This window comes from Balaenoptera musculus, chromosome 6 (assembly GCF_009873245.2).
Source record: "Balaenoptera musculus isolate JJ_BM4_2016_0621 chromosome 6, mBalMus1.pri.v3, whole genome shotgun sequence".
Classification (NCBI taxonomy): domain Eukaryota; kingdom Metazoa; phylum Chordata; class Mammalia; order Artiodactyla; family Balaenopteridae; genus Balaenoptera; species Balaenoptera musculus.
Window position 1 is genome coordinate 111,489,091 of NC_045790.1, and position 23,168 is coordinate 111,512,258.

A 23,168-nucleotide genomic window follows, 5' to 3' on the forward strand; every position below is an offset into this window, starting at 1 on the left:
TGCTCTGCTCTGTGCGAGGGCTCCCGGAGCAGCACCCTGCAGCCAGGCTCCCCTCTGCACGAGGTCCCAGGGAGACCCCACTGCGCTGCAGTCAGGAGGGCCAGGGCTCGCGGAGGACAAGCTGGCGGCCAGCTCTGGGTGCAGGCCCTGTGCCACGCTGGAAGCTGTTGGATCCCCGTGGGTCTCTGCTCAGTGCACCCCGCCCGCCCGCCCGGTCCCTCAGGGCGGCAGCACTCACGCCTGCTGGAAGCACCGCATGCTGTCCAGGATGTTGAACTGCTGCCACCGTTTGGAAAAATTCACCTTCCCGTCAATATAGTCTGGGTTTCCCAGGTGAACGAAGGTGAGGTCCTGCAGGATGAGCCCCCTGGAAGGACGGAGAAGCAGGTTAGACTCTGGAGGGTGACCTGGCGGGTAGTCGGTTGATGGGCGAGCCGGAGCCCGAGCAGCTGCCAAACCCACAAGCACGTCTGCGGGGAGGGGAGGTGCGAATTCCTGACTCAGGTTCTGGTCTCTGGAAAGCGGGCTCAGGCCCACTTGCTACGGAGCCTCTTCAACAGCCGTCCCAGCCCAGCAGAGCTCCGGTACAAGTAACAGATGAACAGGAAAGAATGACACCACCCTGAACTTGAGTGGCGGGGTGGGGGTCACACGCTGTCTTCAAACAGGGCGCGAAGCCCCATGGCGAGTGGGGGCGGTTCTTGCACAGGGAGAGCCCAGCCTGAGGGGCACAGCCACGCCCACCCAAGCAGCCCGGCTGGGGAATGGTGTTGTGCTCGGCCGGGGTAGGAAGGCTAGGAAGCATGGCAGGGCCGTCGGCTGCAAGACCTACACTTCGGAGCGTGGAGGCCAGGGGCGTGCCGCCGCACACTCAGCCCGGGACAGTGCTGTCTCCTGTCTCTCTCGGAGATTCCCACCGTCCACTAGCATATTAAGGGGTCCGGTGAGTCCCGCACAAAACTGTTTAGCTTCAGTTTTTTCTGTTATTTCCCAAACTTACGTGACATGGGATTCTTTTTGGCGAGATACACATTTAGTCCGTGGCCCACACTTGGGGAAACGCTCCCTGAGCTGCCTCACGCCAAGTACTCTCAGGGTTCCTGGGGTGGCCGGAGGGCCCTCCGGTGGTTGTGACGTGCAGCTAAGCTTGAGGACAGCGGGACTATAGCACGCTGCCGCTGGCGGGGGAGGAGAGGTGCTGCACGGCTGTCCACACGTGCGCCTCAACAAGCCCACTGGCCGATGGGGGAAGAAAGGAGGAGGAGCAGGACTGGGGGGGGGGTACTGAACCATTTTCACTGGACCCCGCTTTCACTGAAATTGTTTAACAAGGCGCATGTTTTATTTTCAAAGTTCAAATAGAAGCACAAACGTCTGGGTTGGAACCCTTTAAGGGAGGGCTTCTCCACGGGGGCCCACTGTACCTTCCCCGGAGCACGCGAGGGGCAAACCCAGCTGGGAGGCTGTACTCACAGGTATGGGATGCACGGCGGCTCCACCTCCGAGAGGGCGGCCCGGTAGGCGCGGAAGGAGGACGAGCTGTCGATCAGCGTGCAGTACTCCGCCAGGCCCTGGCAGGAGGGAGGCGCAGTCCCTGAGCACGGCGCCAACGCTGGGGCACCGAGCCCCCCCCCCCCCCACCAACCCAGAGCCAGACCCCGCCCTGCCCCAGCCAGGCCAGGCCTTCCGTGGGTAAGTGGCCCATGGGGCTGCGGTGACGACAAAGAACCGCGTCTCTGAGCAGCCAGCGCCCCGTGTGCTGGACCTCAAGCTGGGCTCCTGCTTGGCTGTGCTCAGCGCTGCAGCCCGCCTGAACCTCAAAAGCACACACTGGACCATGTCACTCCCGGCCCCCAGCCTGCCTTCGCACCTCACCGCCCTCAAGGCGGAGTCCACCAGGGATGGCGGGTGAGCTCGCTGCTCCTGCATGCAGCGTGGGTGGGGTTTTTGCCTGTCTTGCCCCTTTGCCTGTTATGTGCCTCTCGCCTTGATGTGTCACCTCCTCCAGGAAGCCTTCCCTGCCTCCTCAGGGCCTGTTATGTGTTCCTGGAGCAGCTGGTGTGAATGTCCCATTTCTCCATACACCACTGTCTCATAACTGTCCCTTTATGTTGCCCCATGAGACGACCCCCAGGTAGCCCAGGCGACACTCAGCCCTGTGGGCTTTGTCTCTCTTCCAGGAAGAGCACCCACACAAAGATAAAGGTCCAATTCCTTGCCAGGTCCCCCAAGACCCCTGTGATGCAGAGCCATTCTCCCTAGTGATGTGGCCATGCTGGCCTCTGTCCCCTCTGATGGGAACTCCCCTCCCTTCCCAGGAAGCTCCTATTCGGGTCATGGTGTGATCGACACCTCCTTAGGGGGCCTCCCTGACCCCCAGGCTGGCCCAGACTCCTCGTTCACATGCTTGCTCAGCACCCCATCCCCATCCTTTTCCCTGTAGTACCTGCCCTGAAGAGCTCCACCTAATAACGGGTCTAGCCTGTTCAGAGTACATCCCAATGCCTAGTGCGGCCCGCACCCAAAGGAGCCCCTCTAGAAGCCTGAGTCGAGGGCAGGAAGCAGAAGGTGAAGCTGGGACCCAGGCACGGTTCTGCGGTACAGGCAGCAGGATGTGACGTGGCGTGACAACCCCGGCACTCGCTAACACCAAGCCCCGCAGGGCCCAGTGACTGGAGATTAGAGACAGGAAACTAGGGCAGGGCGGGGCAGAGCACGTCCCACCACAGCCGGGCCTCGCGTCCCACAACTGCCCTCCCGGCTGCCCTCCCAGCCGCCCACCTCTGAGGTCTGCTTCTGCCACTCCAGCCTGCGGATGGGGGCCGAGTCCAGCGCCGAGAGGATGGCCAGGTAGGAGTTGAAGTTGTTCAGCTTCCGTAAGTGCTGCAGAGAGAGGGTGGGGGCAGGGATGGGCGGGCGGGTGGGCAGGCAGGGGCTCCTGTGGCAGGCTCTGGGGAGGGTGCCCACAGTTACCTTCATGATCTTGATGAACTTCAAGAGCAGCCGTTCCCTGTCTTGGGCCTTTTCCTGTAACATGATGATTGACCGGACCCTGCACGGACCAAGGGGAGAAAGAGACAGCTGAGCTGACCCGTCTCTCTTCAGGCCTCTGGCTGGTCCTGGTGGCAATGGGACGGGGGCACCTGCACCAGCTGGCCAGGAGCCCGTGCCTACGGAGTACCCCGGGCTCACGAGGCACCAGGTGTACCCCTGTCTCTGCTCTGAAGGAGCTCATGGCATCCCAGGGGTAGGTAAGAGGCCACAGAGAGATCCAGTGGCTGGGACCTCTGACTGTGCGGATGGACGCGCTCCCGGCGAGCACTGACCCTGAGCACCACGGCGGCTGGAAACGCTCAGTGAGTGGCCTCAGGATTAGCTCAGAGACGAGTGGGCGTGTGGGCTAAGAAGCCACCTTGCTGGCCACGAGGGAAGGGCACCTCTCAGAAACTTAGCAGCAACCAAAGCCAAAGGCCAGCCTTGCACGAGGACCTCACGGTGGCCTCGACCCCCTGTGCTTTCACAGGGGCCACCGCCCGTCACCCAGAGGACGTGCCCCTCTTCTGACCCATTAAAGGGCACCGGCACCGAGTCCACCTTGAGCACCGGGGCTCTGAAGGGGCTCCACCCGCATCTCCTCCCAGGCAGGCCCCAGGTGGGTGTCTGGAGCCCCCGGGCCCAGCAAGGGGCGGGGCTGGAGGCTGTGCTCAGGGCTGCACGGCTTGTGTGCCCTGGAAACCACCTCGTCCTCTGCCGGGCTGCTACGCTGAGCACGTGTTGCTGACGAGTGAAGCGCTTCCTGTGGTGCAGAGAGAAGCAGTGCAAGGGGGAGAGGACCCAATTCTCCTCCAAAGAGCAGTCCTTAGAGCACTTACAAAACAGACGTTTCCCTGGTGGTGGGGATGGATTGTGTGTGTGTCCGGGGTCAGTATGAGACTGCTTGGCCGCCACACCCAACCATCCTCTACAGAGGCCGAGAGGCCGTGGACACCCTTGAGTCGCATCTTTCAGAGTCAACAGTTCTGCTGTATGTTACAACATAAATGCACTTTTGGGCTTCACTTTGCTTTAAGAATTGAAGGCTAAATAAAAGTGTTAGTATAGCCACTACTTTGCTCTACTTCTCTTTCAGGCAGAGTCAGCGTGAGGCTCAGTCCTGAGGCCACCTGGCAGTGGGGAGGCTGGCAACGGCCAGTGCAGGATGGCAAGTTTAACACCTGCTCCCCTGCCGCCAGCGATGGCAGACATTACTAATAAATCCCGGCTGAGTCCTCCTCAACCCGCCCCCCAGGTGGCCCCTTCCAACGTGCAAGGACGCCCTGTCCTGTCCCTGCCCTTGTCCTGTCTCTGGTTCACAACGAATGCCCACAGGGCCCCAGACGGAGCTGGGAGGAATGAAAGGGCACCTCTTTCTCCTTGCCGTGGGCGCTCTCTGCGAAGGACACACAGGCCCCCATCCAGAAGTGCTTTGCACTGAGGCCCCTTCTTACCAGTAGGACATGTTGTTGAAGTGCTCCGTGAACTGGGTCAAGTTGGGGCTCTTCTCCTCATTCTGCTCTTTTGCCCAAAGCAAAACCTCAGGAATCTGAAAAAGCAGGTAGACCGGATAGAGCCTGGGCCCTCTGGCTCTGCTGTGACGCGGTGGCTTCTCTCACTCGGCGACAAGCAGCAGCACTCACCGGGGCCGGGCACAGCCCTCCCCCAGCCCCACGCGTGCCCATACCTCTATCTTATAAAAGAGCTCGGCATCTAGCAGTGTCAGCTGCTCGGCTATCTCATGGCTGTGAAAGTCATGCAAGGTCCCAGGCCTGGAAGACAGAGGCACGAGATGAGTGGTCAGTGGACGGGACGGCGGGGGCTGGGTGGGGGCCGCACTTCAGGCCTCAGAGCTGAGGGAACACAACTTGCTTCACAGCAGCACGGAGGCCACGCAGCGGGGCGGGGGCGGGGGCGGGTCAGGACCAGCCTGCACTCGTCTCCCTGGGACCACGGGGCCTGCCTTCCTCCCTGCCTCTGCCCGGCAGGCTCGGTGGCTCCACTCGCGAGCCCAGCTGCCTGAGAACGCACAGCCCGACCCCACTTCAGGGCCCAGTGGGAACAAAGACGGTGCCATGTGATTGGAGCTGAGACACCAACAAAGAGGTGATAAATCAACAAACCTCCACGGCCTCGGGAGAGGGCCAGTGGAACCTCTACACAGGCGGAACCTCTACACAGGTTCTCAGGAACAGTCAGGGTGGCACAGGGGGCAGCTAGAATTAAGTTGCCACGTTAGCGCCGGGAAGAGAATGAAGCGCTGACCACAGCCTGAAAGGCATTCCTGTCCCGTGTCCTGGTAAGCCCCTACACGCCCTGCTGCCCCACTTCCTACTAAAGCAGTGATCAGTCATACAACGTAACCCTGGAGAAGAGGCCCAGCCCCGGGGGAACCCCTGGGCTGTCCCTGAGGCACCTCGTCACAGGGCCCGGGCAGGACCGGGAGGTGAGGCGGTGAGGCTGGGGGCGGGGAGGGGGGCACTGAAGGAAACGGAATGGAGCGACGGCTGCCGGTACGGCCCTCGGCAGAGGCAGGGCCCGGAGGAGCCCGGGACGATGGCGGGCGGCGCACCTGGCTGCCACGCCCCTGGCCGCCAGGGGCTGGTCGGAGTCGGCACACCTGAGCAGCCTCCTCTGCTCCGCCTTGTCCAGGATGTTCTTCCGGAGCACACGGGCCAGACTGAGCTCCCCGCTGCACACCAGGCGGAAGACCAGCTCCATCAGCAGCTTCAAGATCTCCTCCGTCAACTCCACTAGGCTGAAGGGCCAAGCGCCATGCGGTGAGGGGCAGGGACGCAAGCATAAGAAGAGGGCTGCTGCCACCGGGTCCAGAACCCCCTCAAGACACCTGAGACACCCACCAGCAGAGCTGGGAAACCTCTCGTGGGAAGAGAGCCAGAGAAGGTCTTGGGATGGCTGTCTGCATCCTACAGAGTGCCAGGAGTGGTCCCACTGGTAACAAATAACTGCCATTCTCTCAGCAGATGGTCGCTGGCACTGGATAAGCACCAGGGACCATGCTGCGGCCTGGGCTATGGAGACAAATCCTGCCCCAGGGGAGCTCCTGATCCCACGGGGGTGATGAATCATGACGAGGTCTGGGCTCCACAGACCAGACAGCCCTAGGACGCCCCTGCACAGTATTCTATGAACACGCAGTATTTCACAGCCCCACCCCGTAATCACTAAGGCCACCCCCCAGCAGAAGGTAAACACTTTGAGGGCGGGGCCTGGGTGGCTTCCTTACCAAGGGCTCTCTAGACCTAGGAAAGGGACCTTGTGCATTGCGTTTGTTAAATGACTGGAAATGGCAAATGCCACTCAGTCAGGGGACCGTGGAAAGATGAGGAGGGCAGCCAAGGTCTAAGCCACATGCCAGAGGGATGGCCCCCACAAGGAAATCAGGGCTGGGCCGGGCCAGGGCGGGTCTGAGGGGACAAGCCATTCTCCCCAGGGGTCATGTTAAAGCAGGGAGGAATGAGCCCTGTCCAGGGCCTTGGGCAGGGCTCTGTGGACACAGAGCCCAGGAGATGCAGGTGAAATGTGACAGGAGGCCCAGATCTCTGCGGGGAAGCCTGTGCCCCGGCGGGGACCCCGAGATGCCCACGGCCTGCTGGGTACCCCCGGCCACCATCCCCCGGGCGGAAGGACTCACCAGAGCTCGTCCACCACCCGTACCAGCACGAAGAACGTGTTCTTGCTGACGCGCTTCTTGAATGTGTCAGCAAAAGGAGAGAACTTCTCGTACGTGGGCGCAGGTTAAAGAAACAACCGTCCTCACAGGTAGGGACGGAGAAGTGAGTGGGAGGGCCGCCCTCCTCCAGCCCCCCTTCCCTGAGCGAACCCTGGGAACAAGGGCATGGGGAGGGCAGAGGACCTGTGCGGGGTGGCGGAGCTGCAAAGTGAGGTTCAGCCCAGACCTCTCTGACCCCGAGGACTGTTCTCGACCACCACCCTCTCCTGCCTGCAGAACCGTCTCCCTGCACTCCCAGGCTTGCCTCTCTGTTGGGATCAACCCAAGGTTCCTGTGACCGCTGAAACGCTGAAGGCTGCATCGCTGAGCTCAGGCAGAGAAAGGTGGTCAGAAAGCACTTGCCCTAAAATCCCCGGGTCCTTGGGGAAGGCGCACAGCCCCCTACAGGGGTCTCCCTCCGCTCTCGTCACAAGTTCCCATCACCCTTCCACAGCTTCAGAGGCTGCCTGCACATCTGCCCTTCAAGCACCTGGCTACTTCCTCCCTGAGGCCGCGGGTTCCACCTTGAGGGTCACGACTTCTCGCTGCCCTCGTGTTCACCAAGCCTCCAGACACTTCTATGGCTCCATACCGCCTGCTCTCTGGAAGGAGCCATGCACCAGGGACGGCGCCGAGGGCCGGCAGCACACAGGACCCACTGGCCAGCTGCGCCCAGGATCTCAACGCTGCAACACGCCCGTTACCATGCCTGAAGCGCCAAGCAGGGCAGATGCTGAGGTGCCGAGTCAGAGAGGCCTGGGGGGCACTCTCCCTCCAAGCTGCCAGACGGGTCACTTAACCTCTCTGAACTTCAGTTTCCTTAATTACACAGTAGGAAATAGTATCATGGTGCCACATAACAAATGGTAGTGATGTGTGTATAAAATGGTATAGCGGAGCGAGATTACCCATGCAATCGCTCAGCATCATAACCGACACCAGGACGTTCTCAGCAAGTGTGAGTTACTATCATTCGCTGACCCAGGCCGCTGAGCCACTGAAGGTGTGAGGCGGGAGAGAATGAAGTCTCTGCACATGGGGGCCGTCCAGTTCTGAGGGACCGGGGCCCCGAGGCGGGGGCCAGGGGATAGAGGAGGGCAGGAGGCAGAGGAGGCTCGGGCACACGGGAGGCGGTGGGAGAGCTGGGAGGACTCAGGACTTCTGCCCCAAGGGACAGCGGCTGTCCAGCAGATGGCAGTCACGGGCTGTGACGCAGGAGGACGCTGAGAGCAGGGACCCTGGGTTGGAACAGCAGCTCCTTAGCCTTGGCAGGATGGGCAGGTTTGGACCCGAGAAAGAGGCGATGGAAGTGTGTCCCTCCAGGCCTCGGGATCTTCCCTGGCCACTGCTGTGGGGAGTCGTATCTGAAAGGGTGAGCCCGTGGGGTAGATGTGGTCGAGGGGCCGGAGGCGACTGTGCTGTGGACGTGGAGTTTCCGTCCACTGCTGGGTCTGCCATCTGGGGGAGTGGCCGTGCCTGCCCCTGAGGTTGTTCTCTGGAGTCCTGATTCCCTCAAACCCTGCGCACTTCGTACCCATCACCCTAATGCCCTGGGGCTCAGCTCCGCAAAGCTGCAGATGCCAGTGCCCTGGGTCTCCGCAGGGGCCCACACCCCCCCCCCCCACCTCTCAGCGTGGGCCAGTTCTTTCTCATTCTTTCCCAGCATCACCCAGTGATCACAACTGCCATTCGGCAGCACCCTGTGTTCCAGGCACTTCCTATAACGTCACTCAGCCCTTTTACAGACGAGGGACGAGGCTCAGAGAAGCCTTGCCTGAGGTCCCAAAGCTGGGCCACGGCAGAGCTGGGCTGAGCACCTCCATCACTCCTGCCCGCAGCTCCCTGCGCGAGGGCTGTGTGGGCACGAAGCCCCCTCTCCCGGCTCCAGGAGGCTCTGTGCAGTGAGAGGTGTGGCGCCAGGGCTGAGGCACAGGCAAGGATATCTGTACTGCAGCTTCTTGATGAGCTCCTCAGGGGTGATGAAGGTCCTGTAGGTGGTCAAGAAGGCCTCACAGTACAACACCAGATCTGGAGGGAAGAGCAGTTGATTAGTGAGGCCTGCCACTGGCGCAGGGCACAGACAGGCAGTACACCTGCTGCAAGTACATGCCACCTCTGATTACACACTGAGAGCTTCTTGTTTGCCGGAAGACGACGATTCACAGAGTCTTAATCATCATGGGCACAGAGAATACAATTCAAACTCATCAGCAGGACTCTGAAGCTAAATCACAGGTAACACTTTAGGTGGCAGGGCCCAGGAACAAAAATCTTGGGAATTTCCACGTAGTGAGAGACCTAAGAAAAGGCCGAAGGGGCTCAGCCTGGCATGCTGCTGGACACTCAGGAGTGCAGGCTCTGGTGTCAGGGGAGGGCAGGGCCCACTGGGAGGAGCCCAGCCTGGAAGTCACGTGGGATTAGGGCTGGCAGCTCCCACCCAACGCCTCTCCTCCCCTTTGGAGGGGCTGGTTCTAGCCAGGGATTCCTAACCTTTCCACATTCACAACAGACCCGTTTATTTATGGCTATGACACACCCTCCCCACCATGCAGTCTCCGACACTAAGGAAAAAAGAGAGGGCATGTTTTAAACGCAGGTCCCTGCTGGAGACAAATGACCTGGTCAGGCTTGTGAACTTCAGAGTTAGTCTGTGCTGGAGCTGAGGTTCGAGTCCTGATTCGGCTCCAAAGTCTGTGGTCCTCACCGTGAAGCTGAGCACATGCACACACATTATTTAAATGTTCTTTTCTGGACACAGACCACTTTCCCCCGTCTTCTCTCATTCCTCCCACAACTCATCGGGTGGAGGAACGTCAAGGACCCCGCTTCTCCGGCTGGGCAGCCCAGCCCTGCAGAGCCCTGGCCCCTGTCCCCGCCCCTGCTGCTCACCCCCTGGACAACGAGAGGAAAAGAAACACCGGAGCCTGCATCTGGGGCGTGCTCGGGTGACCCGGCTGGCGGAGCGGTGCCGTGAGGGAAGCTCACGGACAGGAGTTGCAGCAGGGGGCCAGCGGTGCTGGGCTCAGGCTCCTTCCTGGACCCCAAGCCCACCTAGCTCACTGTCAAATTTGGGCTTCTGTTCAAAGAGGGGCAAGGAAGCAGAGATGGGTCCAGGGGAGGGCAAGGCCCACTGGAAGAAGGGGTCCAAGGCTGCACCCCCTGAGCCACGGGGTCTCCCAGCCACTGGTGTGGTCTCTGGGTCTGCAGGAAGCCACCTGCCCAAGGAGCTTGCTGTGTGGCCCAGGGCCTCTACCTCAACCGCCCATCCCAGGGACAAATGATTGGAGCCTCAAAATCTTTCCATTGATAAAACCGAGCGGAAGCCCCAGCGGGCAGCAGAGCCTCCTCTCCCAGGCACGGTCGGCACCGACTGGAAGGTCCTCGGGTTGCCCTGCCTACAGGGCTCCCTCTGGCCTTGGCCGCAGCCGGCTGCACCTGGCAGATCAGCAGTTTACTGCTCAGGGCTGAGAACTGGGGCCAGCTCCCACTTCAGCCTTTCACTCCTGGACAAAAATGAGAGCTGTTTCTCATGCCAGGCTGAGGATGGAGCTCTGACCTGTCCGGCACGGAGGGTTTACTGAAGGCAGAGCAGGGGCTGTTCCTGGGGGATGTAAACAGATACTCCCTGAGTAATTCCTATGCGCCAACTCACTCAGTCTTCACACCCACTGGGCACTTTGAACCTCTTCACAAAGCTGAGTCAGCTGAGGCCGAGAAGGGACGTGCCCAGCAGTGGCCCAGCCTGAGAACGCACGGCCAGGATTCAAACTCAGAGTCTCCAGGACCGCACTCTTCCCGGGTCAGAAGAAACCCGGAGGGCAAAAGCGTGGCTGTGGTGAGTTTGTGGGAGCCATTTCTTCTATTTTTCAAATTTTCAGCAATGCAAACAATTATTTTTGTACTACTTTCATAATTTAAAAATTCCCAGAATCATCTGTGTAACATACTTTGGGAAATCTGCTGTAAAAACATAGGGACCAGGTTGTTTACAGAAATGAAATTGGTGGGTTAGGGTTTCATGACTGGGGTGTTTTAATTCCTACACACCTTACTTTAACATTGCTGTTCCATCATCTTTTTAATAATTTAAAAAACGTAAAAAGGAAGTGTGTGTGCGGGGAGAGGCCGGGCCCAGCTGTGGGGTGTGTGCACTGCAGGCCCCTCCCGCCTGACCAAGGTCACGGGCACCGGCCTTACAGCCCCTCCTTTTCCTCCTCCTTCCAGAACACAACTTGGAAAGACAGCTCCTCTGCCAGCAGAGTCCACCCAACAGAAAACAGGCCCTGCTTTTCCAGTCCTCTCGAAGGATCAGGACGTGAAGGGGTGTCTCTGCGCTGAGAGTGGGGAACCCTGTCCTGTGCAGGGAACGCTGCTGGAAGACTGAATGCTCCTGACCGAACCTCTGCCCCAGGAAGCTCCCAGAGGGGAATAAAGGAAACCCAATCCAGCGGTCTGGAATAATATAATGGGCAAAATATAAGGAAAAGCGTAAAAAGCTACCCGCACATCAACGTAATCTTAGCACTATCGTTGGACGTGTCGCTACTCAAGGTACCGTCTGTGGAGCACCTACCAGGTGCCGGACTCTGCACCTGAAACTCGCCCCCTTGATGATCCTGGGGTCCTCACTACCCTGCACCACCAGAGGACACACTCTGAGGGGGTTGGGAAGCGGAGGGTCTGGCTCTGAATGCGGGTCACCTGTCCCCCATGTGGGCACTCCCTACGGTGACCCAGCAGCACCAGGACTGCTGTTCTGACCGGCTCAGGGCTGGAGGAGAGGAGAGGGCAGGGCAGTGGAGCCGAGCAATGTCTCGGTTCGGAGGGACCAGCCCCCTCCAGGGAGCTCTGGCACAGAGGCCACCGCGGCCGGCGCTGCCGTACCTTTCCTGTCCGTCTCAGTAGCGTGGACCAGTAGGATGTCACCAGATCCTCCCCGGACGTCTGGTCCGTCGTCGCCCTGCAAAACCACAGCAAAGGAGGGCGTGAAGCAGAATGCAGCTGTAAGAAAGTCCGTTTAGGGAGCCACAAGCAGGGACGAGATGACAAAGACACGGTGTTGCAGAGACGCCAGGTCCTCTCTGCCCTGCCCTCCCTCACTCCGGGAGCAGCGTGGCCGGGCTGCAGAGGCCAGGTGCGCCCATCCAGCCCACCCACTGCATGGCACAGCGCTCTGAGGACACCACTGGCTCAGGGGGGCATGGCTCCAGTCAGTCTTTCCCTGGTCACCAGCCCACGGCTCAGGGCGGAAGAGGGGACGGAGGAAGCCGACGGGGAGGCAGGCAGGACCGGCACCGGCCCTTCCCAGGATGATGGTGGAGGCGGCAGACCACTTCCAGGTACGCGCATGTTCCCAAAACTGCAGCAAGCTGCCCTAAATCTAAACCTGCTTCCTCAGGTGGAGGGAATCATTTGTCACATCACACGTTCTTCCAGGGAGCCCTTCTTAGAGGAGTGAAAAGTGTCACAAAGATGCTCAATTATATCCGATGTTGCTTGCACTGACCGTGGCCTGCCAGTTAAGGGAAAAGTCTTATTTTCACATGAGCAAACTGAGGCTTTAACCCATAAACCTGGCCTGCAGCCACCAGCCCCATACGCTGTAATTCCGAAGGAGACCACGCCCCGCGAGCTTCCTCGTGTCTCTAGCTCTTGGAGATGCACCTGCCTCTCCAAAGCTTCACGGTTTTTACGTTGGAAGTGTCTTGGATTTCCAGCTAAGACAGGGCAGCTCCGCCCGGGACCTGATCTTTCAGAAGAAATTTCTGGCCAGAGTCACGAAACATCATTCTCTCTGCAGAGGAGCCAGCCCTACCTTCCTGCTTCCTCTCTGCTGCAGCCTAGCCACGTGTGTGTGTAGAACACGGACGCCTCCTCGGCAGGGGTCAAGGCTACCACCGGGAGCCATTCCTCTGTGTCCCCAGAATCGCTCGGCAGCAGGGAGACGGGAGGCCCTCTCAGGTTAGCTCCTCTTACTGTGCCGGGTTTGGGCACCGTGTTTACCCATGAGGCTCTCCTGACAAGACATGGGACGGAGGCAGCCTCGGCGGCCAGGCCTGAAAATTTCTTAATTAGCTGTGCTTCCCATGCTGACACTACTACACTGGGGTCATTCTGTCATTAACAACATAAAAATATCTTGCACTAGCGAGGGCTTATCACACACGGGCTCCGTGCTGAGCACCCTCGTGGATTTCCTTCTCACAACACCCTCCAGAGTCCTGTCATTTGGGGCTTAGAGAGGACATGTCACTTGCCCAAGATCACTCTCCAGAAGTGTCAGAGAAGGGGACAGCACACTTCCTCCTGGAAGTCACCCATGTGCCCAGGGTCTTAGAGCACCCACGGTGGCCCAGGCATGGGGCCAGGACGAACGGGATGCCAGAGCCCGCTGCCCAGGAGGGCCACCAGGGGGGGTGAGCACTCGGCTTGGGCCTGTCTGTCTGGGACACCGCCAGGTTCCCTTCTCAAAGCCCCCCACCCTCCTCTGGGCCAGACCCCGCACATGCAGGCCTGTGAGGAGCCCACCTCTTGCTTGAGCGTCAGCCTCGCCATGATCTCGCTGTGGTCAATGAGGGACAGCTCGTCTACCTCCTCCTCCGACCGAGCCTCTGGAGCCTCTGGTGACTTCAGGGCCCTGGAGAGAGAAACGGTTTGCGCTGTGTCAACAGACCCTGAGCTCCACGGCTCCCGGGGGCCAAGGGAGCGTGGCCCCGTGCGCGGGGTCTGTGTGGCACAGCCGCTCCCCTGAACGAGTCCTCCCCGGACTGCGGTTCCAGCGAGAAGCCCAGACCCGCTTCCCACCCCTCCACAGGGGGCCCGGGGGGTGGACATGAGGCCGGGATGCAGACTGGGTTTCTAGCTCTGCTCCTGCTAAGCTGTGTGACCTGGGGACAGTCCCTGCTCTCTCCAGACACTCCAGCAGTAAGTGGAAGGGATTAAGCAAGCAGAGCAAGAAGGTTCCACTGAGCAATTTGAAAAAGTAATGGTCTCAGTCGCCTGTGTCAAGGCCCACAGACCGCACGGACTGTCAGTACTCAAGGAGAGAATGGCAAAGGGCCAGCGGGACGGGGGAACGAGCCAGCATGATCTCAATGCCACCCCCAGGTCTTTCCCCAGGGCCGCCTCTCTAGTGGACTGAAGAGGAGCACGAAGCAGGCCCTTGTCCGCGGGCGCCGCTGGACAGCAGCATGAGCAGGGGTCCAGCTGGAGCCAAGGGCAGGGAAGGCGTGAAGATGGGACAGGCAAGCTGGGAATGAAGCGCTGAGTAGGAGTTTGGGTGAAGGGGGAGGAGGAGAGAACCTCCAACAGACGAAGCACATGGGGAGCCTGCAGAGGGGGGGGGACAGCAGGCAGATGGATGTGGGGCCTGCGGGCACCACGCTTTCCCCCAGCATTTTCTCCCATATTCCCATCATTCTCATGATCGATCCTGTGAGTCACTGACTGGCCTTGTGGTCGCAGGCTTCATTTTTAACCCTAAGCATCTGAGACATTAAAACCTGGACCTTTTGGGAATTCCCTGGCAGTCCAGGGAATTAGACTGTGATTAGACTCTGTGCTTTCACTGCTGAGGGCCTGGGTTCAATCCCTGGTTGGCGAACTAAGCTCCCACAAGCCACACGGTACGGGCGAAAAAACCCAAATCAAAACAAAACAAACAAACAGAACCCCCGGGCCTTCAGTAAGACAACACGGATGGGCCAGAGCAAAACCACGCACAGTCCCGGGACGAAGACTCACTGCACGTCAGCGTCCGGTCTGTGGCCTGGCCTTCGTGGAAAGAGGACAACATCCCAGTGACCGCCCCTAGCCAGTCAGCGTGCGCACCCTTCTGCTTCTTGTGCAGGGGCCGCCTGAACGCTGAAAGATGGCACCCCTGGGTCCAGCGGAGCTAGAGCCCATGAGCTGCTGTTGTCTGGCACAGACGCCTCTGCTACTGCGTGATAGACTAGACAACCCATCACCCCATAACACTTGGGGAGACCTGAGCCTGGGCCACTGAATCAGACTCCGTGTGGACGGTACTGAGGGGCGGCCAGAGTAGGCTGGGCAGGCAGCCCTTGTCAACAGGCCCCTAGAGAATGCTTTCTATTTTTTTTCCTGTCTCTTGCTATTTTTACCACATCTTTAACCATTTATGTTTAGGCCTGACAATAGCAAGTGGGTATTGCTTAGCTCTGTACCCAGGACTCCAGAAGTAGCCGAACCTTAGCCTAAAGAGGGAGGAAAAGCTTGAATTTGTGGAGCATTTCACAAAGAAGGGGAAGTCAACATAAAGTCGCAGGTGGCAGGGCTGATTCACAGGTCCTGCACATTTTCCTTTCTATGTGTGGACTGGAGAAATCTACTACATATTTCCAAACCTGGGCAGGTTTCACTCATGCTAATGTGGAAAATGTTACCAAAGATTAAAGAGACGTATGACTAAATGCAGAGATGACTCCTGATTGACCCTGGTTCCAAAAAATAAGCCTTATAAGACATATTAGGGAGAACTAGGGAAATGGAAGATCATTTGCATATCAGATAATGTGAAGAATTTATTAGTCTTCTTAGGTGCGATAATCATATTGTAATCAGGTAGGCATCTAAAATTTTTTAGGAGGCATGCTGAAATATTTAGGGGCTGAGTGTCATGTCTGTGACTTACTTTCAAATACACACTACATACAATTTACACACTATCTCTAGAAACTCACAATAAAAAGTTTGGTGGGGGGGAATCTTTTACACTCCTCTATTACATTTGAACTTGGAAGAGGCAGAAGGAAGGTTGGCCTAGGATTTGAGAAAGAAAACACTGTTGTGGGTAATTTGTAAGGTGAAGAGTATGCGTGGAGATGCTCAAGAAGCAGTGGCAGCCTGTGTGCCAGCAGGAAGGCTTATGAGGGGTGCAGTTATCAGTGATTTTTCTTATTTTCTTGTACGTTTCTATACTTTCCATGTTCTCTACCCTGAGCATGCATAATTTTGAGAATCAGAATAAAGGGAAGAGTGTACACACATATCTCAGAGATACTGTGGACTCGGTTCCCAGCCACTGCAATAAAGCAAATATCACAATAAGGTGATTCACATGAATTTTTTTCGTTTCCCAGTGCATATAAAAGGCATATTTATACTATACTGTAGTCTGTTAAGTGTGCAATAGCATTATGTCTAAAAAAACAGTAGGGACTTCCCTGGTGGCGCAGTGGATAAGAATCCGCCTGCCAATGCAGGGGACACGGGTTCGAGCGCTGGTCCGGGAAGGTCCCACATGCCACGGAGCAACTAAGCCCGTGCGCCACAACTACTGAGCCTGCGCTCTAGAGCCCGCGAGACACAGCTTCTGAGCCTGAGCTCTAGAGCCTGCAAGCCACACCTACTGAAGCCCGCGTGCCTAAAGCCCGTGCTCCGCAACAAGAGAAGCCACCGCAATGAGAAGCCCGCGCACCGCAACCAAGAGTAGCCCCCCGCTCGCCGCAACCAGAGAAAGCCCGCACGCAGCAATGGAGACCCAACGCAGCCAAAAAAAATAAAAATTAAATCTTAAAAATCAATCAATCAATAAAAATTTAAAAAGTGTACATACACCTTAATTAAGAAATGCTTTATTGCTAAACAAATGCTAACCCCCATCTGAGCCACTGGTGAGCTGTGATCTTTCTGGGGTGCAGGGCCTGCCTCAATGCTGGCGGCTGCGACTGCTCAGGCTGGGGCTGCGGTGATTTCTTAAGACAAGACCGCAGCGGAGTCTGCCGCACCAACTGGCTCTTCTCTCACAAACACTGTTCTCTGGAGCAGGCGATGCTGTTTGCTAGCATTTTACTCACAGTGGACATTCTTCCAAAATTGGAGTCAGTCCTCTCAAACCCTGCCGCTAATATTCTAAATCCTTTGTTGTCATTTCAATAATCTTCACCGCCTCTTCACCGGGAGTAGATTCCATCTCAAGACATCACTTCCTTTGCTCATCCATAAGAAGCAACTCCTCCTCTGTTACAGTTTTATCATGAGGTTGCAGCAATTCAGTCACATCTTCGGGCTCCACTTCTCATTCTAGTTCTCTTGCTATTTCTACCACATCTGCAGTGACTTTTTCCACTAAAGTCTTGAACCCCTCAAAGTCATCCAGGAAGGTTGGAATCAACTTCTTCCAAACTCTCATTAACGTTGATATTTTGATCTCTTCCCATGAATCATGAATGTTCTTAATGGCATATAGAATGGTGAGTCCTTTCTGGAAGGGATTCAATTTACTTTGCCAGATCCATGAGAGGAATCACAAATTATGGTACTGATAGCCTTACAAAATGTATTTTTTAAGTAATAAGACTTGAGAGTTGAAATTCCTCCTTGATCCAGGGGCTGCAGAATGGATGTTGTGTTACCAGGCAAGGAAACAACACTGATCTCATTGTATATCATCTCCATCAGAGCTCTTGGGTCACCAGGTTCATTATCCATGAGCAGTACTATTTTTAAAAGAATCTTTTTTTCTGAGCAGTAGGTCTCAACAGTGGGCGTGAAATATTCAGTGAACCATGTTGTAAACGGATGTGCTGTCATCCGGGCTTTGTTGTTCCATTTACAGAGCACAGGCAGAGTAGATATAGCATAATTCTTATGCGCCCTTGGATTCTGGGAATGGTAAATGAGCACTGACTTCAACTTAAAGTCGCCAGCTGCATTAGCCCCTAATGAGAGAGTCAGCCTGTCCTTTGAAGCCAGGCATTGACTTCTCCTCTCTGGCTATGAAAGTCCTGGATGGTGTCTTCTTCCAATAGAATGCTGTTTCGTCTACATAGAAAATCTGTTGCGTAGTGTAGCACCTTCATGAATGATCTTAGCTAGATCTTCTGGATAACTTGCTGCAGCTTCTCCATCAGCACTTGCTGCTTCACCTGGCACTTCGACATTACGAGACGGCTTCTTTCCTTAAACCTCTTCAGCCAACGTGTGTCAGCTTCAAAATTTTCTTCTGCAGCTTCCTCGCCTCTCTCAACCTTCACAGAACTGAAGAGGGTTAGGACCTTGCTCTGGATGAGACTTTGGCTTAAGAGAACATTGGGCTGGTCTGATCGTCTATCCAGACTACTCGAACTTTCTCCATACCAGCAATAAGGCTGTTTTGCTTTCTTATCATTTGTGCGATCACTGGAGCAGCACTTTTAATTTTCTTCAAGAACTTTTCCTTTGCATTCACAACTTGGCTAACTGTTTGGTTGGTACAAGAGGCCTAGCTTTAGGCCTATCCTGGCTTTCAACATGCCCTCCTCACTAAGCTTCATTTCTAGCTTTTGATTTAAAGTGAGAGGGACTTCCCTGGTGGTTGAGAACCAGTGCAGTGGTTGAGAACCCGCCTGCCAATGCAGGGGACACGGGTTCGAGCCCTGGTCCGGGAAGATCCCACATGCCACGGAGCAACTAAGCCCATGCACCACAACTACCGAGCCTGTGCTCTAGAGCCCGCGTGCTGCAACTACTGAAGCCTGCGTGCCTAGAGCCCATGCTCCGCAACGAGATGCCACCGCAATGTGAAGCCTGCACACCGCAACGAAGAGTAGTCCCCGCTCGCCACAACTAGAGGAAGCCCGCGCACAGTAACGAAGACACAACGCAGACAAAAAAAAATGTGAGAGAGATGTGTGACTCTTGCTTGCGTTTGAACACTTAGGGGCCATTGTGCGGTTATTAACTAGCTTAACTTCAATACTGTGTCTCAGGGAACAGGGGGGCCTGAGAGGGAGAGAGATGGGGGAACAGCCATTTGGTAGAGCAGTCAGAACACACACAACGTTTATCGATTGTTTGCCATCTTATACGGGCATGGTTTGTGGTGCCCCCAAACAATTACAATCGTAACCTCAAAGATCACTGATCGCCATAACAAATATAATAATGAAAAAATGTGAAATCCTGGGAGAATTACCAGATACATGAAGTGAGCAAATGCGGTTGGAAAGATGACGCCTACAGACTTGCTTGATGCAGGGTTGCTACAAACCTTCACTTTGTAAAAAACACATCTGGCGCAGCGCAAGTGTAAACATAAAGCCCCAGCAGGCCTGGCGTGCTCGCCGCAGGGGCAGCTGGGGCAGCTCTCACTGGGCAGGCAGACGTGATGCTTTCCGGGCACCCGGCTCCACGTGGGTAACTTCCTACCTGTCCCCGCCGTCCCTGCTTTCCTTCCCAGGTGCACTGCCGGCCGACGAGGCGTCTCTGGGATGTCCGTCCTTCGACGCTGGTGATTCCTAAAAAGAGAAGGCAGTGCTGGGTGTGTGACAGGTGCCCCCGCTGGGCTGCTCTGCTTCCCAGCATTCCTGCCTGCAAGTGGCTTTTGAGTGCAAGTTCCTAAGGAACTTGAGATGTAAACACGTCAACCGTGACCGCGGTCCATTACACAGGAAGCACGGGCCCTCTTCAGACTAGCACCTTGCCTCTGGGGAGAGTGAAAGCACCACTACTTATAACCTTTGTCAGCTGCCGACCTAGAGGAAGCCATCCCAACCACCTCCTGGAAGAAAGGACCGTCACAGGAGCTACCGCTCAGCCAAGCTCCGCCAGGCGCTGCGCATGCCTTTCCTCACCGGGCCCTGACCCACACCCTGCCTGCTGGCCGACATCACCATACCCGGTCACACGGAGAAACAGAGGCTGTGGGAAATGAAGGGCCCGGCCCCAGAGCCCGCGCTGGAAGGCTGTGGCCCCGCCCGCTACGCCCTGCAGGTGCGCAGCAGGTCTCCGCCAGCTTCCCAGTCACCGCACGCCCTCAGCACCCAAGGGCCTAGCTGCTCGAGTGCACAAAGGCAACCCCTCCCTCCTCCAGCAGCCTTGCTTCTTCCTAGGAACCTGGGCCCACCCACTCAATGACGACACGGCCCCCCGGCATCCCTCGTCTGCCACCGAGGCCACAAGAGAACGGGGTGGGGTGGGGGGAGTGTGAAGATGCGGAACGTCCTCACGGAGGGCACTGCAGCACCTCACGGGGCCACAGGTGGAGGGGAGAGCTCTGCAAGGCCAGCCTGGAATGGACTCCATGGGCAGAGGCTGAATTGGACGACGGTGGGGGAGGTCACCAGAGGGGACAAGTGAGGTGGGAACACCAGGCGAGAAACAGCTTAGCTCCCAAGGACGGGGCTGAACCCACTGGAGTGAAAATTCCACAGTGTTCTACAACGTGCTAATACCTGAAGTGGGGCTTGCCTCATGTGGATATCTAGGTGCTATGGGGGCCCCCTTAGGGGGCCATCCTCACGAGAGTGACCACGCTTTTAATGGACTGGGCCCTTGAGCTGACCCCTGAGGAGGATGGAGTCCTCATGGCACCTCCCCTCCAGGGACTCGGCCCCCCCACTCAGGATGGTGGCGAGAATTAGTTTTGAAGGTTTTGCAGTTGCTCATGTTTTGCTGCAGCAAAACCTGGAAAGCTGACTGCTTAACAGAACTGCTGTACCTTGACTGTCTGCCTCTGGGAGGGCAGTAAAACAAGGGCAACCACGATAGGAGGGAGGCCTGGTGGACTCACCAGGTTCCTTGGAAGCAGGGACTTTAGGCGTGGAGCTTGTTGGGTGGGAGGGGGATGTCGGCTTGGAAGGCTCAGTGTGGGAAAGAGGAGTCCCTGCCTCTGGGGGAGGGACAGAAGACGGGCCCCAACACCAGAAGATGGGGTAGAAAGAAATCCCTGAGAGCAACCGGACACGTGGCCAGGGCCAAGGCCAGGCTGCTCCCGTGATCTCCAGACGGCCCACCGGCCAGGCTGGAGGAGCAGTACACCGCTGAAGCGAAAGCAAAGGAGGCTCCGCTGGAAGCCCTGTCCTCTCCCCGCGGAGCCGAGCCGGCCCCCGGCTGGGCTGCTGGTGACCGGGAGGCTCAGCCAGACAGAAGCAGGGCCCGACCCCTGCCAGGCTAGGCCGCAGGCACAAGGCAGCCCGCGGTTACTTACTCCTCGCTGCTCTGGCCAGAGGCATACAGACTGACGGATTCACCCTCACTGGCGCGTTCGCTCTGGGGGAGACAGGACGAGAGGAAACGCACATGTGACGGCCCCCCGCCATGGGGCTGGCCCTGGCCGGGACGCTCCTTTCACCAGGAGGAGAGGATGGCAGCGGCGGCATGCCCTCCGTTCTCCGGGGACGCCTTCCCAGGGTCGGGGAACAAAGCTGCTTCTGCCACCTCCTGCCTCTGTCAGAGGGGACCCACATTTCCTGCTGGAGCTTCCCCAGAGGCGTCAAGGGCCACTCAAGCTGTCCTGGGGGAGGCGTACTCCTCCCCACTCTGCCGTGCTGGGGCCAAACATGGAGGGAGAGAGGCAACACGTCAAGACAGCTCCAGGCCGGAGCACTGGCTGCACGTGCCTGCGCTTGCCCTGCCCCCTCCCTGTCCATGTCCCCGCCCACGTGCACGGCAGCACTTCCCTGTGCCCAGGCGAAGCGCTGCGGCCCATCTCGAAGCACAGCAAAGAGGCCCTCCACCCTCAGCACCTCGGCAACTAAACACGCAACTGCCTTCTGAGCTGTCGCAGATCTCTGCACCTTTCTCTAGAAACAACCAATCACACAGAAAACCAGTAGCATTTGCTATCTTATGCTTATGACAACCTGTTGTCTCTAAATGGTCACTAACCCATTTGTGGAAAATCAGATCCCTAGTTTGATGGGAACTTTGCAGAGAAGGTTCATTTTCTGTTCTGGAAACAGACGGGCTACGGTTTCACCTGGTGACCTGTGCACCCCTCAGTCCAGCCACGCCGCGACTGGCCCACGCCAGCAACAGACTTGACCGCTCGTGAGGGCGGAGGCTTTCTCAGAAGGCGCAGCCCCACGGGGAGGCGTGTGTGTGTTGAGTTCTCACCGAAGGCGTCTGGGGCGAGTCAGTGAAAGAGGTTTCGGAAGGAAGGCAGACAGTGTTCCCATGAAAGCTGCTCTCCTGAGAAGATGAGAGAGGCCCGTCCAGGGTGCTGGGAGGTGGACTGGCTACGGTTGGCACCGCTAAGTCAGAGCTCTGAGACTGGTGCACAGGTGGGAAATGTGGAGAGGAAGAGGAGGTAGACGGGAGGAAAGGCTGGACGGAAGCTTGGCTGTGAGGCACGAAATCCTGGGAGTAGGACCTAAACACAGATTTATACTACAGAGTCAGAGTGGAACACAGACACGAACACGAGAGGATGGGAAGAAGAAAACAGACAAAAGAAAAAGTAATTAGATTAACTCAGCTGAGCCGTGACAGGCCGTTCCCAGTCATTCTAACCAGGACCACCACTCAGGCCAAACCACCCCCGTGCTCCTCTGGCCTGAGGTCCCCCCACCCTGGCACGGGTCCCTTGAGAACGGCCTGAAGACCGACAAGTGCTGTCCTCAGTGTCTAAGGGGCAGTGTCTACCCTGTCCTCAGGGGCAGGACGCGGGTAGCCCCAAAGGAGAGCAAGCCGCCCCCCAATGTATGGGGGTCCCATCCTCTTTGTCAGAAAATTAAACCCACGCAACCCCATCTATGCCTCTTGTCCTTCCAGGAACCTGGTGGCTAAATTCAGTGCGTGTAGGCAGACACCTGGTCATGTTTACTTGTTTTGAGGTTTTTGGTTGAATCTCTCTGGTTTTATTCCTTGGAAGTCAAACACTGCAGCCTTTTAAATGTTGTAATCACTTCAAATCCTTTTGGAAGGGAAGGGCATAAGCCTTAAAAAATGGTTGAAAGAACTGTGCTACCAAAATGCTAAAAATTTCTGAATTCATTTCCCTTTCTGCCTAACCTGTTTTCTTTCTTTTTTTAACAAATGAAGTGCGATGCCTCTGACGCCACCTGAGAACCGCCAGGCTACGCTCTTCGCTCTTCGAGATTCTCATCGTGGGAGAAAGGCCTGAGGTCAGGCGGGGGCGCGACAGCAGATGCCCACAGCTCCTAGGAGCCAGCGAGCGCACTCGGGCCTGGGCTCTGCTGCGGCAGGAGGGATGGAGGAGCTTTGGGACAAGAATCCCGTAGTGTCATCATGTCCTGCAAAGGGTTTGCCGACACCTGCCAAACGGGGAGGAGCGCGAGGCAGGGCCTGAATCTGAAGTCCCTGCCAGGCTCACTTCCCACCCCAGGTGCTGGAACTTGACAACAGCCCGCCCAGCACAAACAGGCACACTGCTCACTCAAATGTCCTTTGCATTTTGGCATAGGATTTCTGAAACCCATGGACAAGAAGGAGGAAGAAGAAGAAATGAAGTTTTAAACTAACCAGAGGTCAAAGCCACACTCCTACCCTTAGGTGTTTTTGCGAAGCTACACGCTTACAGGTTAACTGGACGGAGAGCTGCTGCCACTCAAGGGGACAGGCACAGCCTCCCTCTGTCCCCCTGCTGCCCGCCCTGCCCTCCTAGGCTGTGCAGATCAGTCTAGAGCTCCTCCCCCCTCCTTGGTGAGGCCAAGGCCCT

At 57.1% G+C, this 23,168-nt stretch overlaps 1 protein-coding gene and 1 long non-coding RNA gene across 2 annotated transcripts in view; one reads left to right on the forward strand and one right to left on the reverse strand.

The window, feature by feature from the left end:
• RAPGEF1 (Rap guanine nucleotide exchange factor 1) overlaps positions 1-23,168 on the reverse strand; it is a 140,765-nt gene that overhangs the window by 2,743 nt on the left and 114,854 nt on the right. Inside the window, 13 exon segments of the mRNA XM_036854496.1 lie at positions 239-367; positions 1,474-1,571; positions 2,782-2,883; positions 2,974-3,052; positions 4,488-4,582; positions 4,721-4,805; positions 5,606-5,791; positions 6,689-6,781; positions 8,710-8,794; positions 11,651-11,726; positions 13,295-13,403; positions 18,917-19,005; positions 21,605-21,877. Of these exon segments, the coding sequence (XP_036710391.1) occupies positions 239-367; positions 1,474-1,571; positions 2,782-2,883; positions 2,974-3,052; positions 4,488-4,582; positions 4,721-4,805; positions 5,606-5,791; positions 6,689-6,781; positions 8,710-8,794; positions 11,651-11,726; positions 13,295-13,403; positions 18,917-19,005; positions 21,605-21,877 (1,499 nt within the window).
• On the forward strand, positions 6,725-7,792 carry LOC118896560. Its single transcript, XR_005020208.1, has 3 exons — positions 6,725-6,816; positions 7,004-7,110; positions 7,221-7,792. It is a non-coding gene; the product is annotated as an uncharacterized LOC118896560 (long non-coding RNA).